Genomic DNA, 20,248 nt, shown 5'->3' with positions numbered 1-20,248 from the left:
ACCCTTATGTGATTAAATGTTTTACATTTTATAAGCGAAAATCAAATTAATCCTAAGAACCCACTACATTTGTGTCTAAGCAAAGCGTAAGCAAGCAAGGTATTTTTCTCAGGCAGTTCTCTTACTGGCAGGCTGCAATTTGCAGTTACAAAGAAAGGATCAATCATTTTATTATTTATCTTAAAAGGCAATCTTAAAAAAAATTCTAAAAGACTCAGAAATCTAAACTTTTATACATATAAGATACAATCAGTCATTTCTGCTTTAAATCTTCAGGCTGTATACCAACATATGGTAATTTTTATTAAATCATATTGGGAAGTTGAGGGCAAAAATGGGTAAAAGATATTAATCATGGCTTTGGTCACCATCCCAGCTTTAGCAAGAGAGACATGCCAGCTAGTACTAGTCAGGCTGCCACTCTTCTTGTTTCCTAACCTCAAAGATTTCTCACTCAACTCTCAAGAGTATGTCTTTCTGAACTTTTAAGTAGTTCCCCAAGATTCTCTACATCAAAGCCACAGAAACAACCTAACTTTACTAACAATCTACATTTCTAAATTCTTTCTAAGGGTGGTGGTTAATTCATTAACCTGCTCCAGCAGCAATAATTGAAAAAGATCAATCACAATTATTATTGTAAATGCCAGTGATACTGCCCCCTTAGAGTTGTCATACAACTCAGATTATGACGGAAGTGGTGACCTTGAGGGCAACAAGCAGAGTGAAACTCCATAACAACATGAAGTGCTTTTTGCCTCTCAGGAGTGCACATTTGTCACGGTTGTACTGACTAACTGCTGGTCCGACTTCCGTGAGTTCCAAAGCTGTTTACTCTTTCTCTTGCACGGCTAGCCCCACATCTCCTCTTTGAATGCTGAGCACACTGCCAGAGCTGACCTTTGACAGTTTTTTAAGCCTGGAGTTGGGGGACGGGGACGGGGGTGGGGAAGGACGACCTGGGAATACAAAAATATACCTGACAATGCAATATGTAATAACATGGGGGCATTATAGAATTGTATTTATTCTTTAAATAGAGTTTGGAATAAACCACTTAGCCTCCACTTAGACTAGCCACCTAAAGGATGGAATTTCGTTTATGAACAGTTAAATTTATTTTTTTAACTTAACTTTGTCAAATATGAGTAATATTGTACCAGGCAAATCCCTAGATATAAAGCATTTAACTAAAAAGATTTCATGTCTTTAAGAAAATTTGGAAAGTAGCTAGCTAACAGTGATTACGTGTTTTCTAGCTCATCTAGAAATACAAGTCTTGAGTAAGTCACAATCCCACTGTCAACTCATTTTTATAGCCTGAGTAAATCACTTACGTTTCCTTTGCTCTTTAAATGTATACTGTCCGTATTAAGCTTTTCTAGATTAAAATTTGTTTTATTACTTTATTATTTTGAAACAATTTATTATTTATTATATTTTATTTTGAGATAGAGTCTTAACTGTGCAGCTGTAAAACTCACCTGGCAGACCAGGGTGTCCTTGACCTCACAGAGACTTCCTCTATTTTCTGATTTGGGATTAAAGATGTATGCCACTGTGCTTAGCTTTCTAGCTTTAAATTACTCATAATTTAGAATTTTTAAGTAAATGGCCTATAGCTCTAGTGTGTCTTATATATTCCTGTGAGATTGAGAAGGTTACTTTTGTCTATTTCATTCAAATTTTTCATGGTAATAGTTACTCAGCTTGTAAGTGATGTGCTGGATGGAGGACTTTATAACTATCCTCTTGCTTAACATGTATATGCTGAGCTGGGCAGTGGTGACATATGCCTTTAATCCCAGCACTTGGTAGACATAGGTCAACAGATCTGTATGTGTTCCAGGACAGCCAGGGCTACACAGAAAACCCCTGTCTTGAAACCCTCCCCTCCCCAAGAAATGTGTATGCTGATTATTTCCAAATTTTTATCTTCAGTTGGACATCTTTGTCTAACTTTGTCACTCGATACTAAAAATAGTAGCTCTGACATCTACATGAAAATAAGTTATGGGTATCTTAAAACAAATATATATGTATATATATGAAATTTAATTAATAACTAATAGTAATTGTCAAAAGCATTTCCCACCTAACTTTACTAAGTAAAATAATAATAATAATAAAAAAGGCCCTCATTTAAATCACACATAATCTGAGGTTTTTTTAGCTCCTCCTGTTCTGAAGCTCACCACATATGCCAGGCAGACTGCAAAACCAGTTATGCCTGCCTCAGCCCCTACTCACTGCTGGGATTAAAGGCTGGGATTAAAGGACATTCCCTTAAGAAGTTCTTTTACTTCCTATTTTTCTTTTTTAAAAGGTGAAAATCAGATCTTGCCATATTTGACTTAAAAGTAATTGGGCTTTTACTTGGGAAAAAAGAAAAAAAAATTCAACATCCCTTGCAAATCAAAACATGTCACCTATGTCAGATTAATATGTTATTCAAATAGATGGTAGCACAAGTCTATAGTCCTTGTTAGTGAAAAATGGGAAGATGAGGTGAAGCCAGAAGTTAAATTCTAGTGGGATTCAACCCATGAGGTTGAAAGCTCTGAGGACAGATATCACTGCTGTTTAATGACTATGTAAAATGACATACCGAGTAATACTTTTAAAATAAAGGAGTCCAAACATTTGTAACCAAGTAAACGAACAGTAATAATGTTTCTTTTGTTTTTTATTGGCTCACATATTGATAATGATTGTATTTGCTTTAGTAGTAGTAGTTGTTGTAGTTGTTGTTGTTGTTATGCCAGGTCTGTCTAACGACTTGAAATACATCACTATTTTTAAATATTTTGTAGAATTATTCTGCAATTGAGGAAACAGACTAGGCACAGTGAGTCTCACCTTTCTAGTTTAGGAAGTAGCAAATGTGTGTTATGAGATAAATCATGAGGTCAGACCTTTACTATTGACCACTCCACTATTTATTTATTTATTTTAAAAAAGGTGTATTTGTTGCAGAACAGTTTCATACTGACATTTTTGTTCCAGTATATCAAGTGCCTTGATCATTTGAGCCTATCAAATCCATTGACCATATATTTCCTACCTATTACTTTCTTTTGCTTCCTGCTTCCCGTTAGCACATTTCTTAGGATGTATATAGGCATGTATTTACATTTGTGTTTATAAAAAAAAAATCTAGGCTCCATATATGAGAGAAAACATCCTGTTTGTTTTTCTGAATCTAGCTTATTTTCTTTTGTATATATATTATATATGTGTGCATTATATGTTTGGAGATCAGAAATTAGCCATGTGTTTCTTAATGTCTTTCTCTACACGTTTTAAGACCTTCTTTCATCAAAGCTGGAATGCATAGATTAGGCTAGATTGGCTGGCTGGTGAGCTCCAGTTACCTACCTGTCTTTTTAAACCCCTCCCCCTCAAACAGCAGGTGTTATTATAGGCACGTGTCACTGTACCTGATAATTTATGTAGGTTCTTAGTATTCAAATACAGGTTTTTGTGTTTATACAACAGACACTTTACTCATTGAACCTTCTTCCAACCCGTGCTTGTTTGTGTGTACAGTTTAATCTAACTCTTCTTACGTATATGAACGACATTTTGATATGAATTTATCTTTTAATCAACATCTAGCAATGATGAATAGGATCTTGTGGTATTTCTGTTTCTAATCTTTATGATGGCTGTCTTAAATTACATTTTGACATCACCGTGTAAGTGTTCCTTTTTCCCCCTCAGATCCTTGCCAATATTTGTTAGTTTTCGTTTTCTCTCTCCTTCCTTCCTTCCTTCCTTCCTTCCTTCCTTCCTTCCTTCCTTCCTTCCTTCCTTCCTTCCTTCCTTCCTTCCTTCCTTCCTTCCCTAAAAGATTTATACTGAAGGGCAGGGGAAACAGAAGGAGGAAGAGAGAGCCCAAGTGTGCCATGGCACATTATGGAAATCAGAATGCAATTTGTAGGCGTATGATCTCTTTCTACCATATGTGCCTTGGGGACTGAACTCAAATGTCAAGCAAATGCCTTTACCTACTGAGTGATTTCCCTGGCTCTATTTTTTTCTTAATGTTAATTTTCACATAGCTAATAGAGAATTGCAATGTTTTTATTTTCATTTCTCTAATGGCTAAGGGTATTGAACTTTTTTGTTTGTTAATTATTTGTTATTTGTACTAAGACCTTTGAGAAGTTTCTTCTTTATTTCATATACCCATTTATTGATTAGATAATTTGTATGTGTGTTTAATTTCTCAAGTTCTTTATAGATTCAAGAAATTAATCCCTTGTCTAGTATGCAACTGACAAAGGTTTATGAGAACTGACATTGAATTTGAATTTTCCCTTACTATCTTCTGTTCACTAGTTTAATTTCTTTACACAAAAGTAGTGGTTTTAGAATTGCTAAACCACATTTCCAGGCAGAACAACTGTTATCATGTAGATATTTTCTTTTACACCTAGTTTTAGAGGCCCCACTCACTTATAGTTTACTTGTGTCAGCATCTTATTTGGGTGCCTCTCTTCTCCCCAGGCTCTCATGGAATTGGATTCTGTTTCGGTCCTATTACCACACTCGTCAGTCTATTCTGAGGTCTTTCTTTTCTCCTAAATGCTTTGTTTGTTTGATTGTTTCATTTCCCTCCCCTGAAGGGAGCGGTGGATAGTTTGAGACAGGGTTTCCCTATAGCTTTAACTGTCCTAGAACTATCTCTAGTCCACCTGGCTGGCCTGGAACTCAAAGAGATCCACCTACCTCTTCCTCAAGAGTGCTGGGATTAAAGGTTTACGTGACCACCACCCAGCTATTGATTTGTTTCTTAACTGTTGTTTTTGAAGTCCCATGGTCCTGATAAAGTGTTCATTTTTGTGTTCTTCATCATATTATGCAGAATGAATTTTAACATTATATAAATAGTAAAACTGAAGATTCATCACTATTCTCTTAAAGACATACACTAACAATAATACAACCAGAAATATTTGTGTTTCATAGTGCAACCATAATTACTACTACTGAGGTCATTTCCACACTGTATAGATGAGAGACTCAGATATAGTTGACTCACTGCTCTTAAGGGTCTTTTTCTGACCAGACCTCATTTAAGAATTTTATTTTATTTATTTATTTATTTTTACACAGCCTTACATTTCAATTTTTTTCTTTAAAAGGAGTGAGTTGTGTATAGGGGGGTTAAATGCTTTATAGACAAGAAAAAAAAACTGCGCTAGAACCAACTTATTCATCATCATCATCTTCATCTTCATCTTCTTCCTCTTCTTCCTCATCTTCATCCTCCTCCTCATCTTCCTCTTCCTTCTTTTTCTTGCTCTTTTCAGCCTTGACCACCCCCTTTTTCGCTGCATCAGGTTTTCCTTTAGCTCTGTAGGCAGCAATATCCTTCTCGTACTTCTCCTTCAGCTTGGCAGCTTTCTTCTCATAGGGCTGCTTGTCATCTGCTGCAGTGTTGTTCCACATCTCTCCTAGTTTCTTTGCAACATCACCAATGGATAAGCCAGTATGCTCGCCTTTGATTTTGGGGCGGTACTCAGAACAAGAAGAAGGCCGAAGGAGGCCTCTTGGGTGCATTGGGGTCCTTGAACTTCTCTTTGGTCTCCCCTTTGGGGGGGATGTAGGTTTTCATTTCTCTTTCATAACGAGCCTTGCCAGCCTTTGCCATATCTTCAAATTTCCCCTTTTCTTTAGCAGACATGGTCTTCCACCTCTCTGAGCACTTCTTGGAGAACTCTGAGAAGTTGACAGAATCATCCGGGTGCTTCTTCTTGTGCTCCTCCCAGCAGGTTTGCACAAAGAATGCATATGAGGACATTTTGCCTCTCAGCTTCTTAGGATCTCCTTTGCCCATGTTTAGTTGATTTTCCTCCGCAAGGCACAGAGTCGCCCAGTGCCCGTCCGGCTTGCACTTGCCCCGGTGCTGTCTCTATGGAGCTCAATGTACTGCCTAAGAATTTTAAACAGAGAAAAGTTTTAAAACTATTTCAGATCTTAATCCCCAATAACTTGTTTTTCTTTCCTCAGTTTCTCTGTCCTGAATCTACTGTGGTAGATGTTCTTTCAGTACCCTGCTTTTACATTTATAACAGTTAATTGATGTAATATAAAACTATTTTGTTTACCAGATCCAGACATGCGTGAGCATAGTATATAGCATTGTTATAATATTTGTTTCTTGTAATATCAAGTTGTTGAGTAATGCTAAAGCATTTTAATATTTGTAAAAAGCAGAGGCATAAAATGTGAGATGTTTTTGTTTCACCACTAGATATATGACTTATCAGCAATGTTTAGGCTTTTTTTGTAAGTTGGAAATAGTTTTTTGTTTTTTTTTTTTGTGACAATTATAATTTTGTTTTCTTTCTTTCTAGTGTCTCAAGCCAGACCCCCCCCAAATCAGAAGAAAGGTATGATTGTGTCTTTGATTTACTTTAAGTGGTAAATGTGGATGAATTAGGTTATAAAATTAGTGGTAATATGCTTGCTATTTTTGCTTGGCAGAAAATAAGCCATATAGGTTATTAAATATTTTTGCCATTATTACTATTTTTAAATGATTTAGTATAAAAGAATTAAGGTAATATTTAAAATTACTTTAATAAGAAAGTACTATCAGTAATCATGATGATTTTGTTTTTAACCTTAAAATCTTTTTATTTACAGGGTCACGGACACCCATTATTATTATTCCTGCGGCTACCACTTCTTTAATAACTATGCTTAATGCAAAAGACCTTCTACAGGATCTGAAGTAAGTAATTTATAGTTCAGTTTGTCCTTCCTTCCTCTTCCCCCCTCTGTCCCTCTCTCCCTTTCTTCCTTTTCCCAAGACAGTGTTTCACTGTGTAGCCTTGGCTGTCTTAGAACTTGCTCTGTAGATCAGGCTGGCCTCGCCCCTGCTCATTTGTAGTTTTTTATATTAAATTTGTTCTCTTATAAGATAATCGTCACTATGAAGTTTTTAAATTTTTTTTTTTGCTATTACAGTACAATTATATCATTTCCCCCTTTCCTTTCTTTCCTCTAAAGCCTCTATGGTACTACAGTTTCTTCAGGAAAAAAAATGCTTTAAACACTATATTCTGATCATGCTTTTTTCTCTCCAAACTCCTACCGGGTCCTGACTACCTTCTCTCTCAATTTCATGATTTCTTTTCCCTCTCCCTCCTTTCTGGGTTACAAACAAACAAACAAACATCTATACAAAAATGGAAACCAGAATATACAAGCAAAATACCAATGAGACAGAAATGCCTAAATAAAGCAAAATGAACTAGGAAGCGTGCAAAATACCTTCTTACTCCTGGCTAAGGGACTTACCCTGATGGGTGGTTAATATACTCAGCGAGACTCCATCAGAGAAAATTAATTTTTCCTTCACCAGTAGGTATCATTTGCCTATAGCTTCTTGTTTAACCATGGGAGCCTATATCCACTTTTCCCTCTAGAGCAGCACTGGCTCTAACCTTTGCAAACCCTGTGTTTGCTTCTATGGTTTCTTTGATTTTATATGTGTACTAGAAATGTTGTATGTGGAAGACAAGTTTCTTGGAGTCATCTATCACCTCAAGCTTAATTTTTCAATGTCCTTTCCCACATACATCCCTGAGCTCTAAGGTAACAGGTATGATGGAGACATCCCATTTGTGACTTATAGCTAGAATGGAGAGGGTAGGGGGAACAGAGCTGAGTGAGCTGAGGCTGCACCATGAAGAATCCCCATGGAATGAAGGTGAGCTGGGTGGATGCTCTTGCAAACAAGCTGTTCTGCCACCACCAGTGAGACTGCAGCGATTGTAATGGAGACCAGGAAGGATAGTGAAAACCACCTATCCCTGTCACAGCCAGGTGTGGCCACTGGAGGTTCCAGGTAGAAAATATTTCTGGGTCTTGGTGGATGGTGACACAAAGGAATAGCAATAGATTAGAAGGAAAGGCTCATTGCACATTTGTTAATTGGGAGAAAACAATTTAAGAAAAACTAAGTAAAAGTTTACAAAATTATAGTCTATTATATGAATTCTGTAGGTCCTAACCCCTTTGGGGTCGAACAGTCCTTTCCCAAGAGCTCTCTCAGAGCACTGGGAACACAGATATTTACATTGTGATTCAGAACAGTAGCAAAATTGCAGTTATGAAGTAGCAATGAAAATGATTTTAAGCGTGAGGTCACAGCAAGAGAATTGTACTAAAGGGTTGCAGCATTACAGAGGTTGAGAACAATTGCTTTAGAGACAGTTACAGAAACTTTTAGATGAAGCTCTTATGTGAAGGATACTCTCAGTTTTTTAAAAGCAATTGATATATTTTGATTTTATCTGGAGACCTTAAGGAGCTTCTAAAACAAATCTGGTCCTTTATATGGACCTCTCTAGCAGGAGGATGCAGCCCTATTAGAGACTGGGACACAGACATTTGATGTACGTAGAAGTAAAACCTTAAAAAAGTACAAATGAAATGTATGTCCTATTTTAATTCACAGGTGTTTAGCCTTTTGAAAAGTTGACTAGCTGCTTCCCATTTTCTTCTTAGAATGACTACACACACATTTATGCTACATTTGTTCTAATGAACACATACATCATGTTAATGTACATAAAATAAATAAATCTCATCCTTTCTAACCCACTTCAATCTTATACTTTAAGTATTTGGTGATATATCCTTTTTAGTATTTTTCTTTATATTAGTGAATGTGAATAAGTGTTCTACTTAGTTAACGTGAGTCGCTTATTTTAGGTTTTGAAAAGTACAGACTAACCTTGACCTTCTGTGTAAGCAGGGCTGACCTGGAATTCTTATTTCCAACTGCTAGGATTACAGAAGGAAAAAAGTAATTGATTTAAATTGTTTTTATGATAATCCTCATTGACAAGGTTTAAAATGATTCCCGACTACGTGATTTCAGAATGCTAATAAGTTAATGAGAATCAACATGGAAAAAAGATAGGTTTTTCTGAGTTTTTTTTTTTTTTTTTCTTTTTCCCCTGCGTTATTGTTAAAATGGGTATATAGTTTATACATTCCTGCTGGGTCCAGCATGGCTGAGTAAGCTGTGGTGTGACACAGTTCCTGCTCCTGGAGCATCACCAGGCTGTTGATCCCCGAGATTCCCATGTGTGCCGATAGCTGCTGTGGCCTTGAAGCTGTTCTGCTGTGTAGTCCGTTTTACTTTCAATCTTGCTTTCTGGTGAATAGACTTCCCTCATTACTCAGAGCTGATCACTCCATAATAAATGAAACAGATGTGGTTCCCAGGAATGAGGAATGGAGGTGGGCATGAAGCTGTGGAGGAGGAGGAACAGATCTGCTTGGCCTTTGTGTCATGGGAAAGAATCTAGACAACATAACCATAGAGGCCATAAAAGCCTAGATGGTCCTTTGTAGAAATTGCTTATTGTGAGACTTAGCTTTGAATTTGGAATTATACGAAGAGATGCATGTACAATCCAGCGCTCCAGTTCAACAACTGCTGCATTTATTAGCCAGGGTAAACTTTGGGACATCAAGGATAGAGAGTTAAAGTGTTCTCAAGAAGAAAGGCATGGGTAGGAACAGAAAGAAGAATCTATAAAAACAAAACAAAACACCAAGAAATGCTAGATGGGTTTATCTCATAGGAGCAAGGTTTGTATATGATCTAGAAGCAAATAGTATTAGAGGGAGCATACATAAATATCTATGGAATTGCTAGGATAGGAAACAAAGACTAGAGAATTAAAAGATGATGTATAAGTATATAAAAAATTAGTACTTCATTTTCCTAGCTACTGGAAGCATTGGCGATGACAGTGCCTAGAGAGATGTAAAAGAGAGCTACCTGCTTTACTTGGATACGTTTTAAAACTTTGTAAGAACTCATTTTAACCTTAATAGTGCCACCTTTCTATTCTTACATGAAAATAGTTGCTAGAGACTGCTGTCTGCTGTACTAGGAAACCACAAGAGCTGTGCCCAGAAGAACAGGATGTGTAAAAACTATAAGGAAATGAGCTTTTGCTTTGTGTTTAGTTTTTGTTTTAAGGAAGCAGGGTAGGGACTAATGATCCAGGATTCTTAGAATTTATATAAATTTAAGAATTTCTAAGAAATTATGAACAAAGGTTAAAGCCTTGCTGGTGTAGCTTTAGTAAATAAAAGACTATTCAGGCTCTCTGGTCAGAAGAAGAAAGAAGGAAAAATGAGAAGAAAGAAGAAGGAAAAAAGAATGAGACAAAGGAAAATGAATAAGAATAAGGAAGAAGGAAAAAGAAAGAAGAATGATGACACTCCTCGGGCAAAGAGGGGGCACTTGAAGTGACAGCGTGCATCCACTACTGACTCTGAGTTATTATTGAATCAGTGCGGCTCTCGTTACCCATTTCTTATGACCTCCTCATATTGAGGCTGGACCTTGGCACATTCCACAAAACATGGCTAAGAGATATGAAACTTTAGGACACTTTTCTCACACAGCATTTCATATATAAGAGAAAGAAAGTGGAAGGACTCAAAATACTGTGTTTGAGATGATTAAGAGGAGTGCTGTAATCACTGGCAGGAAACCAGTGGCACTGTAATATGTTCATGGTGGTTCTGTTCTGTTTTTTATTAAATGGAAATTACACAACATAATTTCATTGGGTACCTGGTAATTTAATCTTAATGGTTGCCATAGGCTTAGACCATTCTTTTCTAGTCTTTAATTCCTTAAATCTACATATGCATATACATATATATATGTGTATATATACACACACACGTGTGTGTGTGTATGTGTGTGTATGAAAGAGAGAGAGTAATTTAGTACATAAAGATTTTAATATGACATTTTCATATGTATATGTCATTCTGTTTTGACCAAGTGTGGTTAATTATTAAACCACCACATATACATACAAATCTTTAAATTTTTTCTTTAAAAACAGATTTAAAAATTAAAAACAAAACCCAAAAGATTTCCCCAAATGAGAATGCACAGGCAAAATTAGATAAATGTAGAAAGGGGAATACCAAATAAAACCATGAGTTTTTTTTTTTTTAAGATCTTATTTATTTTATATATATGATGAGTACACTGTAGCTGTCTTCAGACACACCAGAAGAGGGCATCGGATCCTGTTACAGATGGTTGTGTGCCATCATGTGGTTGCTGGGAATTAACTCAGGACTTCTGGAAGAGCAGTCACTGCTCTTAACTGCTAAGCCATCTCTCCAGCCCAAGCATGAGTTTTAAAAGTATAGGAATTAAAGGAAAAACCACTTTCCTTTGGTTTATGCTGTTGTAAAACTTGTATTGCTTATGTGTCTGATGTCTGCTAAATCTCTCTTTACTTGAGTAATTTGTCTTCTTTGTATAACATGTTAGCCAATACTTAGGTTTGTGGTCTATGTGCTGGGCCAGTTGTTTCACCCTCCAGAGATTCCCCAGAGCATACTCTTTTTGTTGTTGCTAGTACTCTATATGGAGAATGTCTCCTAAATGGGTTGGAATAGTGGAAAGCAACCACGGCACTGAGCTCTATCTGTATAGGCAGAGATTCTGAGTCCTCACTTTATAATTCTTAAGTATTAACCCAGTTGGGCTTGGTGTACTTCAGAGATCCTGGGCTATGTAGCAATGAAGGGTAGGTAGGTGATACCAGAGGTTGATCTGCCTGCTGCTTTCAAGGTAGGTCAGGGCCTGGGGCATAGGACCATTCTTAGTTGATAAGGTTGGTTTCCAGCCTCCAAGGTCAAAATTAGGCCCTTAACTGCCTTTTTTCCCCACTTTTTAGCTTGTGAGATTCTATTCTTCCCTTCTTACAGTTGCTTCCTAGGTCTGGCTCTGAGTCTTGTAGCATGTTATATTTAGGTTCCCTGACTCCTGGTTCCCTGTCCATGTTGCTTACGTGCAATGTTGGCTCAGTTTTAAATAATAGAGTTTCTTTTAAGTTGGTGCTAGCTATTATATTACTCTGAATGATGCAGAGTAGCATTCCTCCCCTATGCTGGCATGCCCTGAAGAGGACTCACTGTCTCACAACCAGATATGAAGCTCTGAGGGCTTGGACTTCTTAGGTTAGGACTGCTAAGGTATTTTCACTACCTCTACTCCACTTCCCTTTTAGATGGGGTTTTAGTTTGCCCCTTTTCTGGTGGAACTATTTGGCTCAGCTTCTTTCAGCTCACCGCTCATTTTTTTAAGGCACTTTGAAGCTGGACTAAATATGTTCTTTTTTTTTTTTTTTGTACTGACTGTTTATAAGGAGTCACATGGAGACAAAGATTTTGATGTCTTACCCAGAAGTACCAGTCTTCAAGACAAACACCTCATGAATCTGAACATGGCTTTAAGAAATTCTGGACTGAAGGCATGTTCTTCTATAGTGTGTTGGGCTGTGTGTGTGTGTGTCTGTCTGTCTGTCTGTCTGTCTCTCTCTCTCTAACAGTCTGTATTTGCTTTTTAGATATTCTGATACTATCTAAAGCATTTAAGGATTTTTGGTTTATTAGGGTAAATGTAAATTTAATTTCATAGTGATGCTAGGGCTGACCTTCGCTGACAGTGTATCTGTAAGCTATCCCTACCTCAACTGGAGAGTCAGGCCTACATAGATAAATTTCCTTGCCATTTGAATGAAAGTTTTTTGCCTAGTTAATCTTGTCATTGTTTATTCTGAGATTCTGGTTGTACTCCTTTGTGTAGGTAAAATCTAACCCACAGAAATATGTGTCTTTTTCTGGCAACATCCGTGCACTTAATTGGTTGTCACTTTTTTGCTTATATTTGATCTAGCTTTTCTAGCTGCTGACAGTAAGAGGACTGTATGTACCCTGTAAGATACCTGTGTTGTTGGAACTGGAAGTTTGTAAGCATATATTTTATATTTAATGTGTTTCATACATACCGTGATTAGTCTTACAGATGTACATTAATCAGTTAAGGAATGTGCATATTTCTTATTTGAACTCTCCTTGAGGAAAAATGTGCAGAATATGTCATTAAATACTTTCCACTTTAGCCATAAATAGACTCCTTGTTTTGGAGTATTAATAGACAGACAGTATTAACCTTTATTTAACTAATACTGTTTGGTGCCTAAATTAAGAGGTTAACATTTAATTACAACCTATTTGGATAGATTGTTGTGTATATTGAGTTTATTTATCCAAGAATCAACTAACACACTATATAAATCGAAAGTCCATCCTTCTGTGGAAGCTTACAAGATAGCGATAGTAATTTGTCAGGAGTCATTATTTGCACAAAGTGATAAATTAATGTAAAAAGTCATTTTCAGTTTCTTCTTGTTATACTATATTGTTAATACAGTGAAAAATACAAACATGAGTGACATCTTGATTGAATCACAATCAATTTAAATCCATTAGTTATCAGCCGCTCAACACCTTGCCTACCACTTCTAATGTATATTATGTGCTATAAGTGAGGATGGAGTTGTTCTTAATGTTTTTTAAATGAGTAATAGTTGAAATTTATTGTTGTCTGTAATTTTGTAACCTAGAAAAAATAGAATATCCTTTGATATTTGACCCAATCAGGAGAAATCCTGGGATGAGGACCATGGGGGCGGGGGAATGTATCGTTTGTCTACCCTCTAATATGCAAATATAGTCTTTCAATCTTTGATAGTCTGTAAAAATAGTACCTTCTTCTGTTTTCTTTAGTTTTGTTCTTGTATTTCTAGATTTTTCAACTAAATTTTGGATTCCTCAGTGACTTGGCCATGTTATATTCTGTAGCTAGTACTATAGATATACTGTTTAAATTTAAACTGTAGTATTAAGTCAATGAAGAAAAAGGGGGAGAATGGAACGTAATGGGAAAAATAGGTAAAATAGGGACTCTACCTCAAATTTAGCATTTGAAAGTGAGGTGTGTGTGTGTGTGTGTGTGTGTGTGTGTGTGTGTGTGTGGTGTGTTGTGTGTTTATGAGTCCAAGAGTAACCTGTATTTATCTTAACTTTTGATTTCCTTGTTTAAGGGATAGATTGTAGTTCTTGTGAGGCTGCCTTTTACTTAATCTTGGGATTATTTTTTAACTCTTTGTAATTTTGAATAAGTTATTTTTAAAATTCCTTTTAATTAATTTTTAATGTATATTCATCTTGATGTGGTCTAATATTCATAGTTTGAAGAGATAACAAAATATTAACTTTCCTTTTCTTATTAGCCTTACTACAGAGAAGCCACACAATTAAATGGACCACACTTTTAGGATAGATTGTGCCCATTTTTTTTTCCTCCCAAATTCAAAACATTTTCCTCATTGTTTTAATGACTCATTGCAGCTGACGTCTCCCCTACCGACTGAATCAGCTGGAGGCTTCACCATGCAATTAGTGCATAATTGAAACCTCCTTGACACAATTATAGTACTGGCTGTAGCCCATAGTTCAAATTGGCATAAATTCTGTTTGGTTTTATATAAAACTAAGGATTCTTCTCTCTTGTTAGCCCTACAGTGATAAGTGAAACAGAAACTAGGACTCAGCTTAATATCCTAACTTTTAACACCCCTAACAAAATGAAGCTAATATTGTAGAAGTGTCACAAACCTTAACATGTTTGAGAGAAGGATGGTGGGACTACACGGTTATTTAGAGTGGAAAGTGTTCTGGCCTTGGGATTCCCTGAAGTTAGAGTTCTAAGAGGAAGTCTTGCACAAAGAAACACTCCAAAGATACATAAATGTAGAGAGTAGAACTTGCAGTCACTAGATTTTCTTTCACACATACCTGTAAAAAAACTGCTTGTACGTGGGCAGTAATTTTTATTTATTTATTTATTTTTGAATGAAAACAGGCTTATAACTAAGCAATGGTAAACGTGTGAAGTGTCTTGGTGAAAAGAACTCTGTTTTGTGAATCTGAAATGAGAGTTCAAGAGCACAGAGACTCAGCTGTGTGTGTGTGTGTGTGTGTGTGTGTCCTAACATTTAAGATAATACTTGCACATGCAGATATGCTAGATACCTTCATCAGTTCCTTTTGGTTTAGAATTGTTTCCAACATTATATAAAGACAAATATATATATATATATATATATATATGCACAATATTATATAAATACATTTTAAAATAATATTTTATCCAAAGTGTTACTATTAATTTGGCATTTTCCATATATGTGTGATTACCTAGACATAAACAAAAATGTACAGTAGCAAGTGATTAGCAAATGTTAAATGAATATGAAATCCAGTCAGCATAGACAGTTTTGTTCCATTGCTGGTACCAAACAATAAGAACCTTCATGACCTCAAAATGAGCATTATTTTATGAAAAATTTCAAGGAGCCCTATCCACTATAGACTTCCATATTCCTTTTTAGCCCTTTATCCTTTTACCTTTTTCTACCCTTTAGAAGCATATACTCCTTCTACTGTGTGGACCAGGTTTGGTAGCAAGTGCTTTCTGCTGAACCACTTTATGGCCCTCCCTTAATAGGCTGTCTTAGCTTCTCAGAGCAATGGCCACATTTAAGCCAAAGCAGCATTTTTTAGAAATATTACATCATCATTGTAAATAGAATATGCACCCTATGTACACACACACACACACACACACCCACACACCCAAACAAATTATTTATTGAAATCAAATAGTAAATAATGAATAGTGGGTAAGTGTGCACCTAAATGGGCCACAAATACAGTTAAAGGGAAATTGACACCTTTTTTTTCTTTTAAGCTCTGTCAAATTACTGGCATTGACTTTCTCTATTTTATGCCACTGGTTCATTGATGGATAAATAAACAATATCGAAACTTGAGGGGGGAAAAAAGCACACATTCAGTGAGCCCACTGATTGTATTTCCTTATTTAATTGGAGGGCTTAAGCCACAAAAAATAAGTCAAACTTTTTATTTTAAAAATAGTTTGAATTGTTTTTATTTTAAAAATGAGAGTTTTTGTAAACGCTTACATAGTTTTGGCAGTGCTCTGACAGAATACTTGACAAAGACAACTTGGGCTTTTTGACTCTCGGTAGAGGGTGTAGTCTGTCATGGTGGAAGGCCATGGCAGCAGAGTGACATTGTATCTGAAGTCAGGATGCAGGGAGAGTAAATAAACGCTGGGGCTCTGCTTACTTCCCCCATCTATCCAGTCTTGCACTTCAACATCGGGGACAGTGGTGTCGGTCTTCCTTCAGTCAGCCTTTCTGGATTCCTCTCATAGACACATCCAAAGGAGTTTCTAAATTTAGTCGACAGTTAATGTGCTGACCATTACAGCTTGTAAAACGCTATCAGGTTCTAGAATGGTAGCATCTCTTCAGGTATATCCTCTGCTGGGAAGATAGAGTAGAAAAATGGAACTACATAGAGTTGATATATGATTATGTGGATGTGGTATTCTTTAGAACAGATTTGGTATATGCTGATTTTTCAACTTTGAACGTCTTAAAAGATAACATAGAAGTTTGATGTCATTTTTCTAATTTTTCTGAAACAAAAAAGTGTAAAAAATTTTCAGTTGTCAAATGAAATTTCAGATAAGTTGAATCACCAGTAAACAGCCTTACCCCACCACACAATCGTCTTCCTTTCAAATGATGTTTTCATTTGTCATTATGTTCTCTATTTAATAGCATTTGAGAAATCAAGTTAGTGCTAACAGCTTCTGAGTGCTCACTGATAGGGTACACATGAAATATTGGTTAATTTTAATATACAAAATAAAGATCCATACTCCAATGACTAAGATCTATACATAAAAGCAAACATTTTAGCTTAAAATAATTAAAATTTCAAAAATTATTTGAAAATAGATTTTCCTAGTTCATTATATCATGTACTTTTTCCTCTGCTTTTTCAAAGATTTGTCCCATCAGATGAGAAGAAGAAACAGGGTTGTCAACGAGAAAATGAAACACTAATACAGAGAAGAAAAGACCAGATGCAACCAGGGGGCACAGCAATTAGTGTCACAGTACCTTACAGAGTAGTAGACCAGCCCCTGAAACTTATGCCTCAAGACTGGTAAGATACTCCCTTCCTCATGCTCTTGTCTTTCTTCCCTCCCTCATTCTCTCTGCATTCATGTTTTGTTTCTAAATTGTTTTGAATATTTATGTTGCATGTATGCAGGTGATATGGTATTGCAAGGATCAAAGAACAACTTGGAGGAGTAGCTTTTCTCCAATCATGGGTCTTGGATCAAACTCAGGTTGTCAGGTTTGGTAGCAAGCACTTTTTGTGGTCAGCCATCTTTCCTGCCCATTTTATTTTTTAATGATTTAAACAAATATAAGACTTTATAATGGGTTTTAAAAAGAGAATATCTTGGAAAACTCATTAATCTATATATGAAGATCTAATTTGTGTACCAGTAATGCCGACATTCTAGTTACATCTTTCTCTCACAACTATTACAGGGCTTAAATTACATTTAATTTATTTAGTAGTGTATTGTACTATTGAAGATGTCTTTGAAAGTTCAGGTATATATTACACAGAAGGAATTTTTTGTTTATTATTTAATTTTAAACTCAGAAACTTCAGGTAGAATAAGAATTTTAATTTGCTGTCTTTCTCAGTGACTTTGGGTACTTGTGTACATGTATGCGTTCTTGCATGCTTCTTATGTTTGTGATTTTGTGTGTGTGTGTTTGTGTGATCTCACTCTGATTTAGGCTTGAACCCACAGCAGTCCTTTTGCTTCAGTTTCCTGAAAACTGATTATTGGTATTAATTCCACACTTGCCTTGAACAACTGGCTCAATTTGTTGATTTGTTGATAGAATTTTTGTCTAAGATGGATTGTTAACCTGTGGTATGAAGATTTTTGAACATTCTGAAGGCCTTTTAAAAAGGGTAGCCTATTTCCATAGTAATACTGAGGTGATTATTCTCTTTGTGTATCAGTCCTTAGATGGTACATTACTTGCTAATCACCAAGAGTAATCATTATTTTCATTCCTCCCCTCTTTCTTTTTTTTCCATCTCTTCCTTTGCCTTCTCTTTAATAGAATATTCTCTAACATACTCATGTATTCTGTCTCTTCATCTGAACATGGGTTGAAGTAGTATTTACCTCACCAGAGTGTTTTGAAAATGAAATGTGTTATTATGAGTATTTTTAATGTGCTTGAAACAGCATTCTCACATAGTAAATACTTCAGTAAATGTTACTAGTGGTGAATAGCCACCATTGTTTTGTTCTAGACTCTTATATGCTTAAACTGCTTAAGGTATTACTTAATATAATTTTTAATGAAGTATTGTGCAAAAATAATGAAAGATGAGCTAAAAAGAGATTTATTCCTTCTTGGAAAACTAGTTTGTATAGCTGAAAAAATGAGTTACTTTAAAACCAAACTAACATTTAGGGTAAATAATAGTTATTTACAGCTTGGAAAAATTAGAAAAGTAGAGAGTTTTTTATCTTCAGATTTTTTCCTAAGGAGCCAGAAGATAAGAAAATAAGTCTTGGATTTTCATAAAATGGGTAGAGAGTTCCAATAATTTAGTGTTTTAATTAAATTTAAACACTTAATATGTATTTAAGTTTTCAGTAACTTCCATTTAAAACTATTTTGTTCAATTAATCTACTGATCCCTATTATTCTAATCTGTAAGTACATTGTTTACTCAAGGGAAGAAAAAAGATTACAAAGATGACGTGAAACTATTTCCAGAAGACTTAGGTAGGAGTAGGGCTGCCTAAGTGTGTGTGCAGCATAGGAGTCATTAAGGTTTATATCATAAAACATATCAAAAAGTCAACTTAATTATGTTTGTCCCACCAAGAGGACTGTTAGCAACACTGTTATATGAATAATTATGCGACCCTTTTTTTTTTTTTTAAGGATTTGCACTGGTTAAAGCTCGAGTTTGAAGTATTCTCCTTTCTCTCCCCCACTTCCTCCTTTCTGCTGGTAGGGATCGAGTTGTGGCTGTTTTTGTACAAGGTCCTGCTTGGCAGTTCAAAGGTTGGCCATGGCTTCTCCCTGATGGATCACCAGTTGACATATTTGCGAAAAGTAAGATTCTCCATATATTTTTTTGTTTATTCAATATAGAATTGGTTTTTAAGAGGAAAAGCCACATGTAAGTCACACTGCATATGACTGTATTAAAGGATTGCCATTAAGTAGCATTCTATGCTAACCTTTAACCACTTGTATTGTTAAAGCCTTTTGCACATTCATATTTACTTTGTGATTGTCTATAAAAATGAGTGACATGTTGCCAATGTGGATGATCTTCATACAAAAGCCAATCTGTGTAATATTTGGTTACTATGTGACATATGCAGTTGTAGAAATACCACAGTGAAAATAATTAATTTATACAATGTACATTATATAAATATGGTTACAATTAGAAAGAAAAAGTACAGGCATATTGAAATATTAATGAGGTAAATAACCTAAAATACTTAGCAATATATCATATAGCCCCCCAACTTAAATAATAGTTGGAATATCCCTTCTTTCTAGTAGACTACATAATCTATTTTGATCAATTTACACAACATGTATGTTCAACAATAGATGTAATGTATATAAAATGATTCATTCATAGGATATTTATTGAAAGCCTCTGTGTGTCAGGCGTTCTTATATGCTGAGAACACGGAATTGAGTGAATGAATAAAGGGCTGCTCCTACTGTGGTAATTGCATTGTTGTCAGACAGATTATCTAATAAAGACCTAAAAACTAGAAGTTCCCAAGAAACAAGAACTATTAAGGATTCTCAAAAGACAAAACACTTGAGCTGATAGAACTGAATGAAGAGGAAAGGCCAATCTCAGCAACCATCCCAGATGGGTTAGCTGGTAAATGGTCCTAGACTTTAATTTAGCAAAAATCAACCTATATAAAATTTAGTTACTACATGATATAGAGTTATAGAAATATCACAGTGAAAATATATAGAGAGGATGGAAATTTAATGAAAGTATTAATGAATGCAAAAATGATTAGGTTAATTTCAAGACGTAAAGACTAAATTTTCTTATCAACTTAATGCATGTATTTTAATTGTTAAGATTAGTATTCTTCCAAGGTAGGTAAGAATGTAGAGAACTTAGCACTGTTGAGTGATTTTCTTCCCCATCTTATTCTTTCTCCTCATTGCTGCCTTCATCGTGTCTCCTTTCTGGCAGTGGTTAGAAATATTTTTCCATATTTAAAGGAATCACAAAACTAAGCCATGGACTTGAGCTCACACCTTCTTTGTTGCAACTAGTCTTTGAAACAGTTATCTCCATAAGTGCTGTGTTCAGGCCTTCAACCACTATAGCGCGGATACTTCACTAA

General features: G+C 35.6%; 1 protein-coding gene across 1 annotated transcript in view; it reads left to right on the top strand.

The window, feature by feature from the left end:
* Positions 1–20,248, top strand: part of Cdc73 (cell division cycle 73) — a 106,584-nt gene that overhangs the window by 71,046 nt on the left and 15,290 nt on the right. Inside the window, exons 12-15 of the mRNA XM_021165244.3 lie at positions 6,366–6,401; positions 6,658–6,745; positions 16,801–16,962; positions 18,865–18,965. Of these exons, the coding sequence (XP_021020903.1) occupies positions 6,366–6,401; positions 6,658–6,745; positions 16,801–16,962; positions 18,865–18,965 (387 nt within the window). The remainder of the gene's footprint in view (positions 1–6,365; positions 6,402–6,657; positions 6,746–16,800; positions 16,963–18,864; positions 18,966–20,248) is intronic.

Source organism: Mus caroli, unplaced genomic scaffold (genome assembly GCF_978045245.1).
Source record: "Mus caroli unplaced genomic scaffold, Mus_caroli_1 scaffold_1, whole genome shotgun sequence".
Classification (NCBI taxonomy): Eukaryota; Metazoa; Chordata; class Mammalia; order Rodentia; family Muridae; genus Mus; species Mus caroli.
Note: the sequence above shows the minus strand (reverse complement) of the source record. Positions and strands in the feature narration are given on the sequence as shown.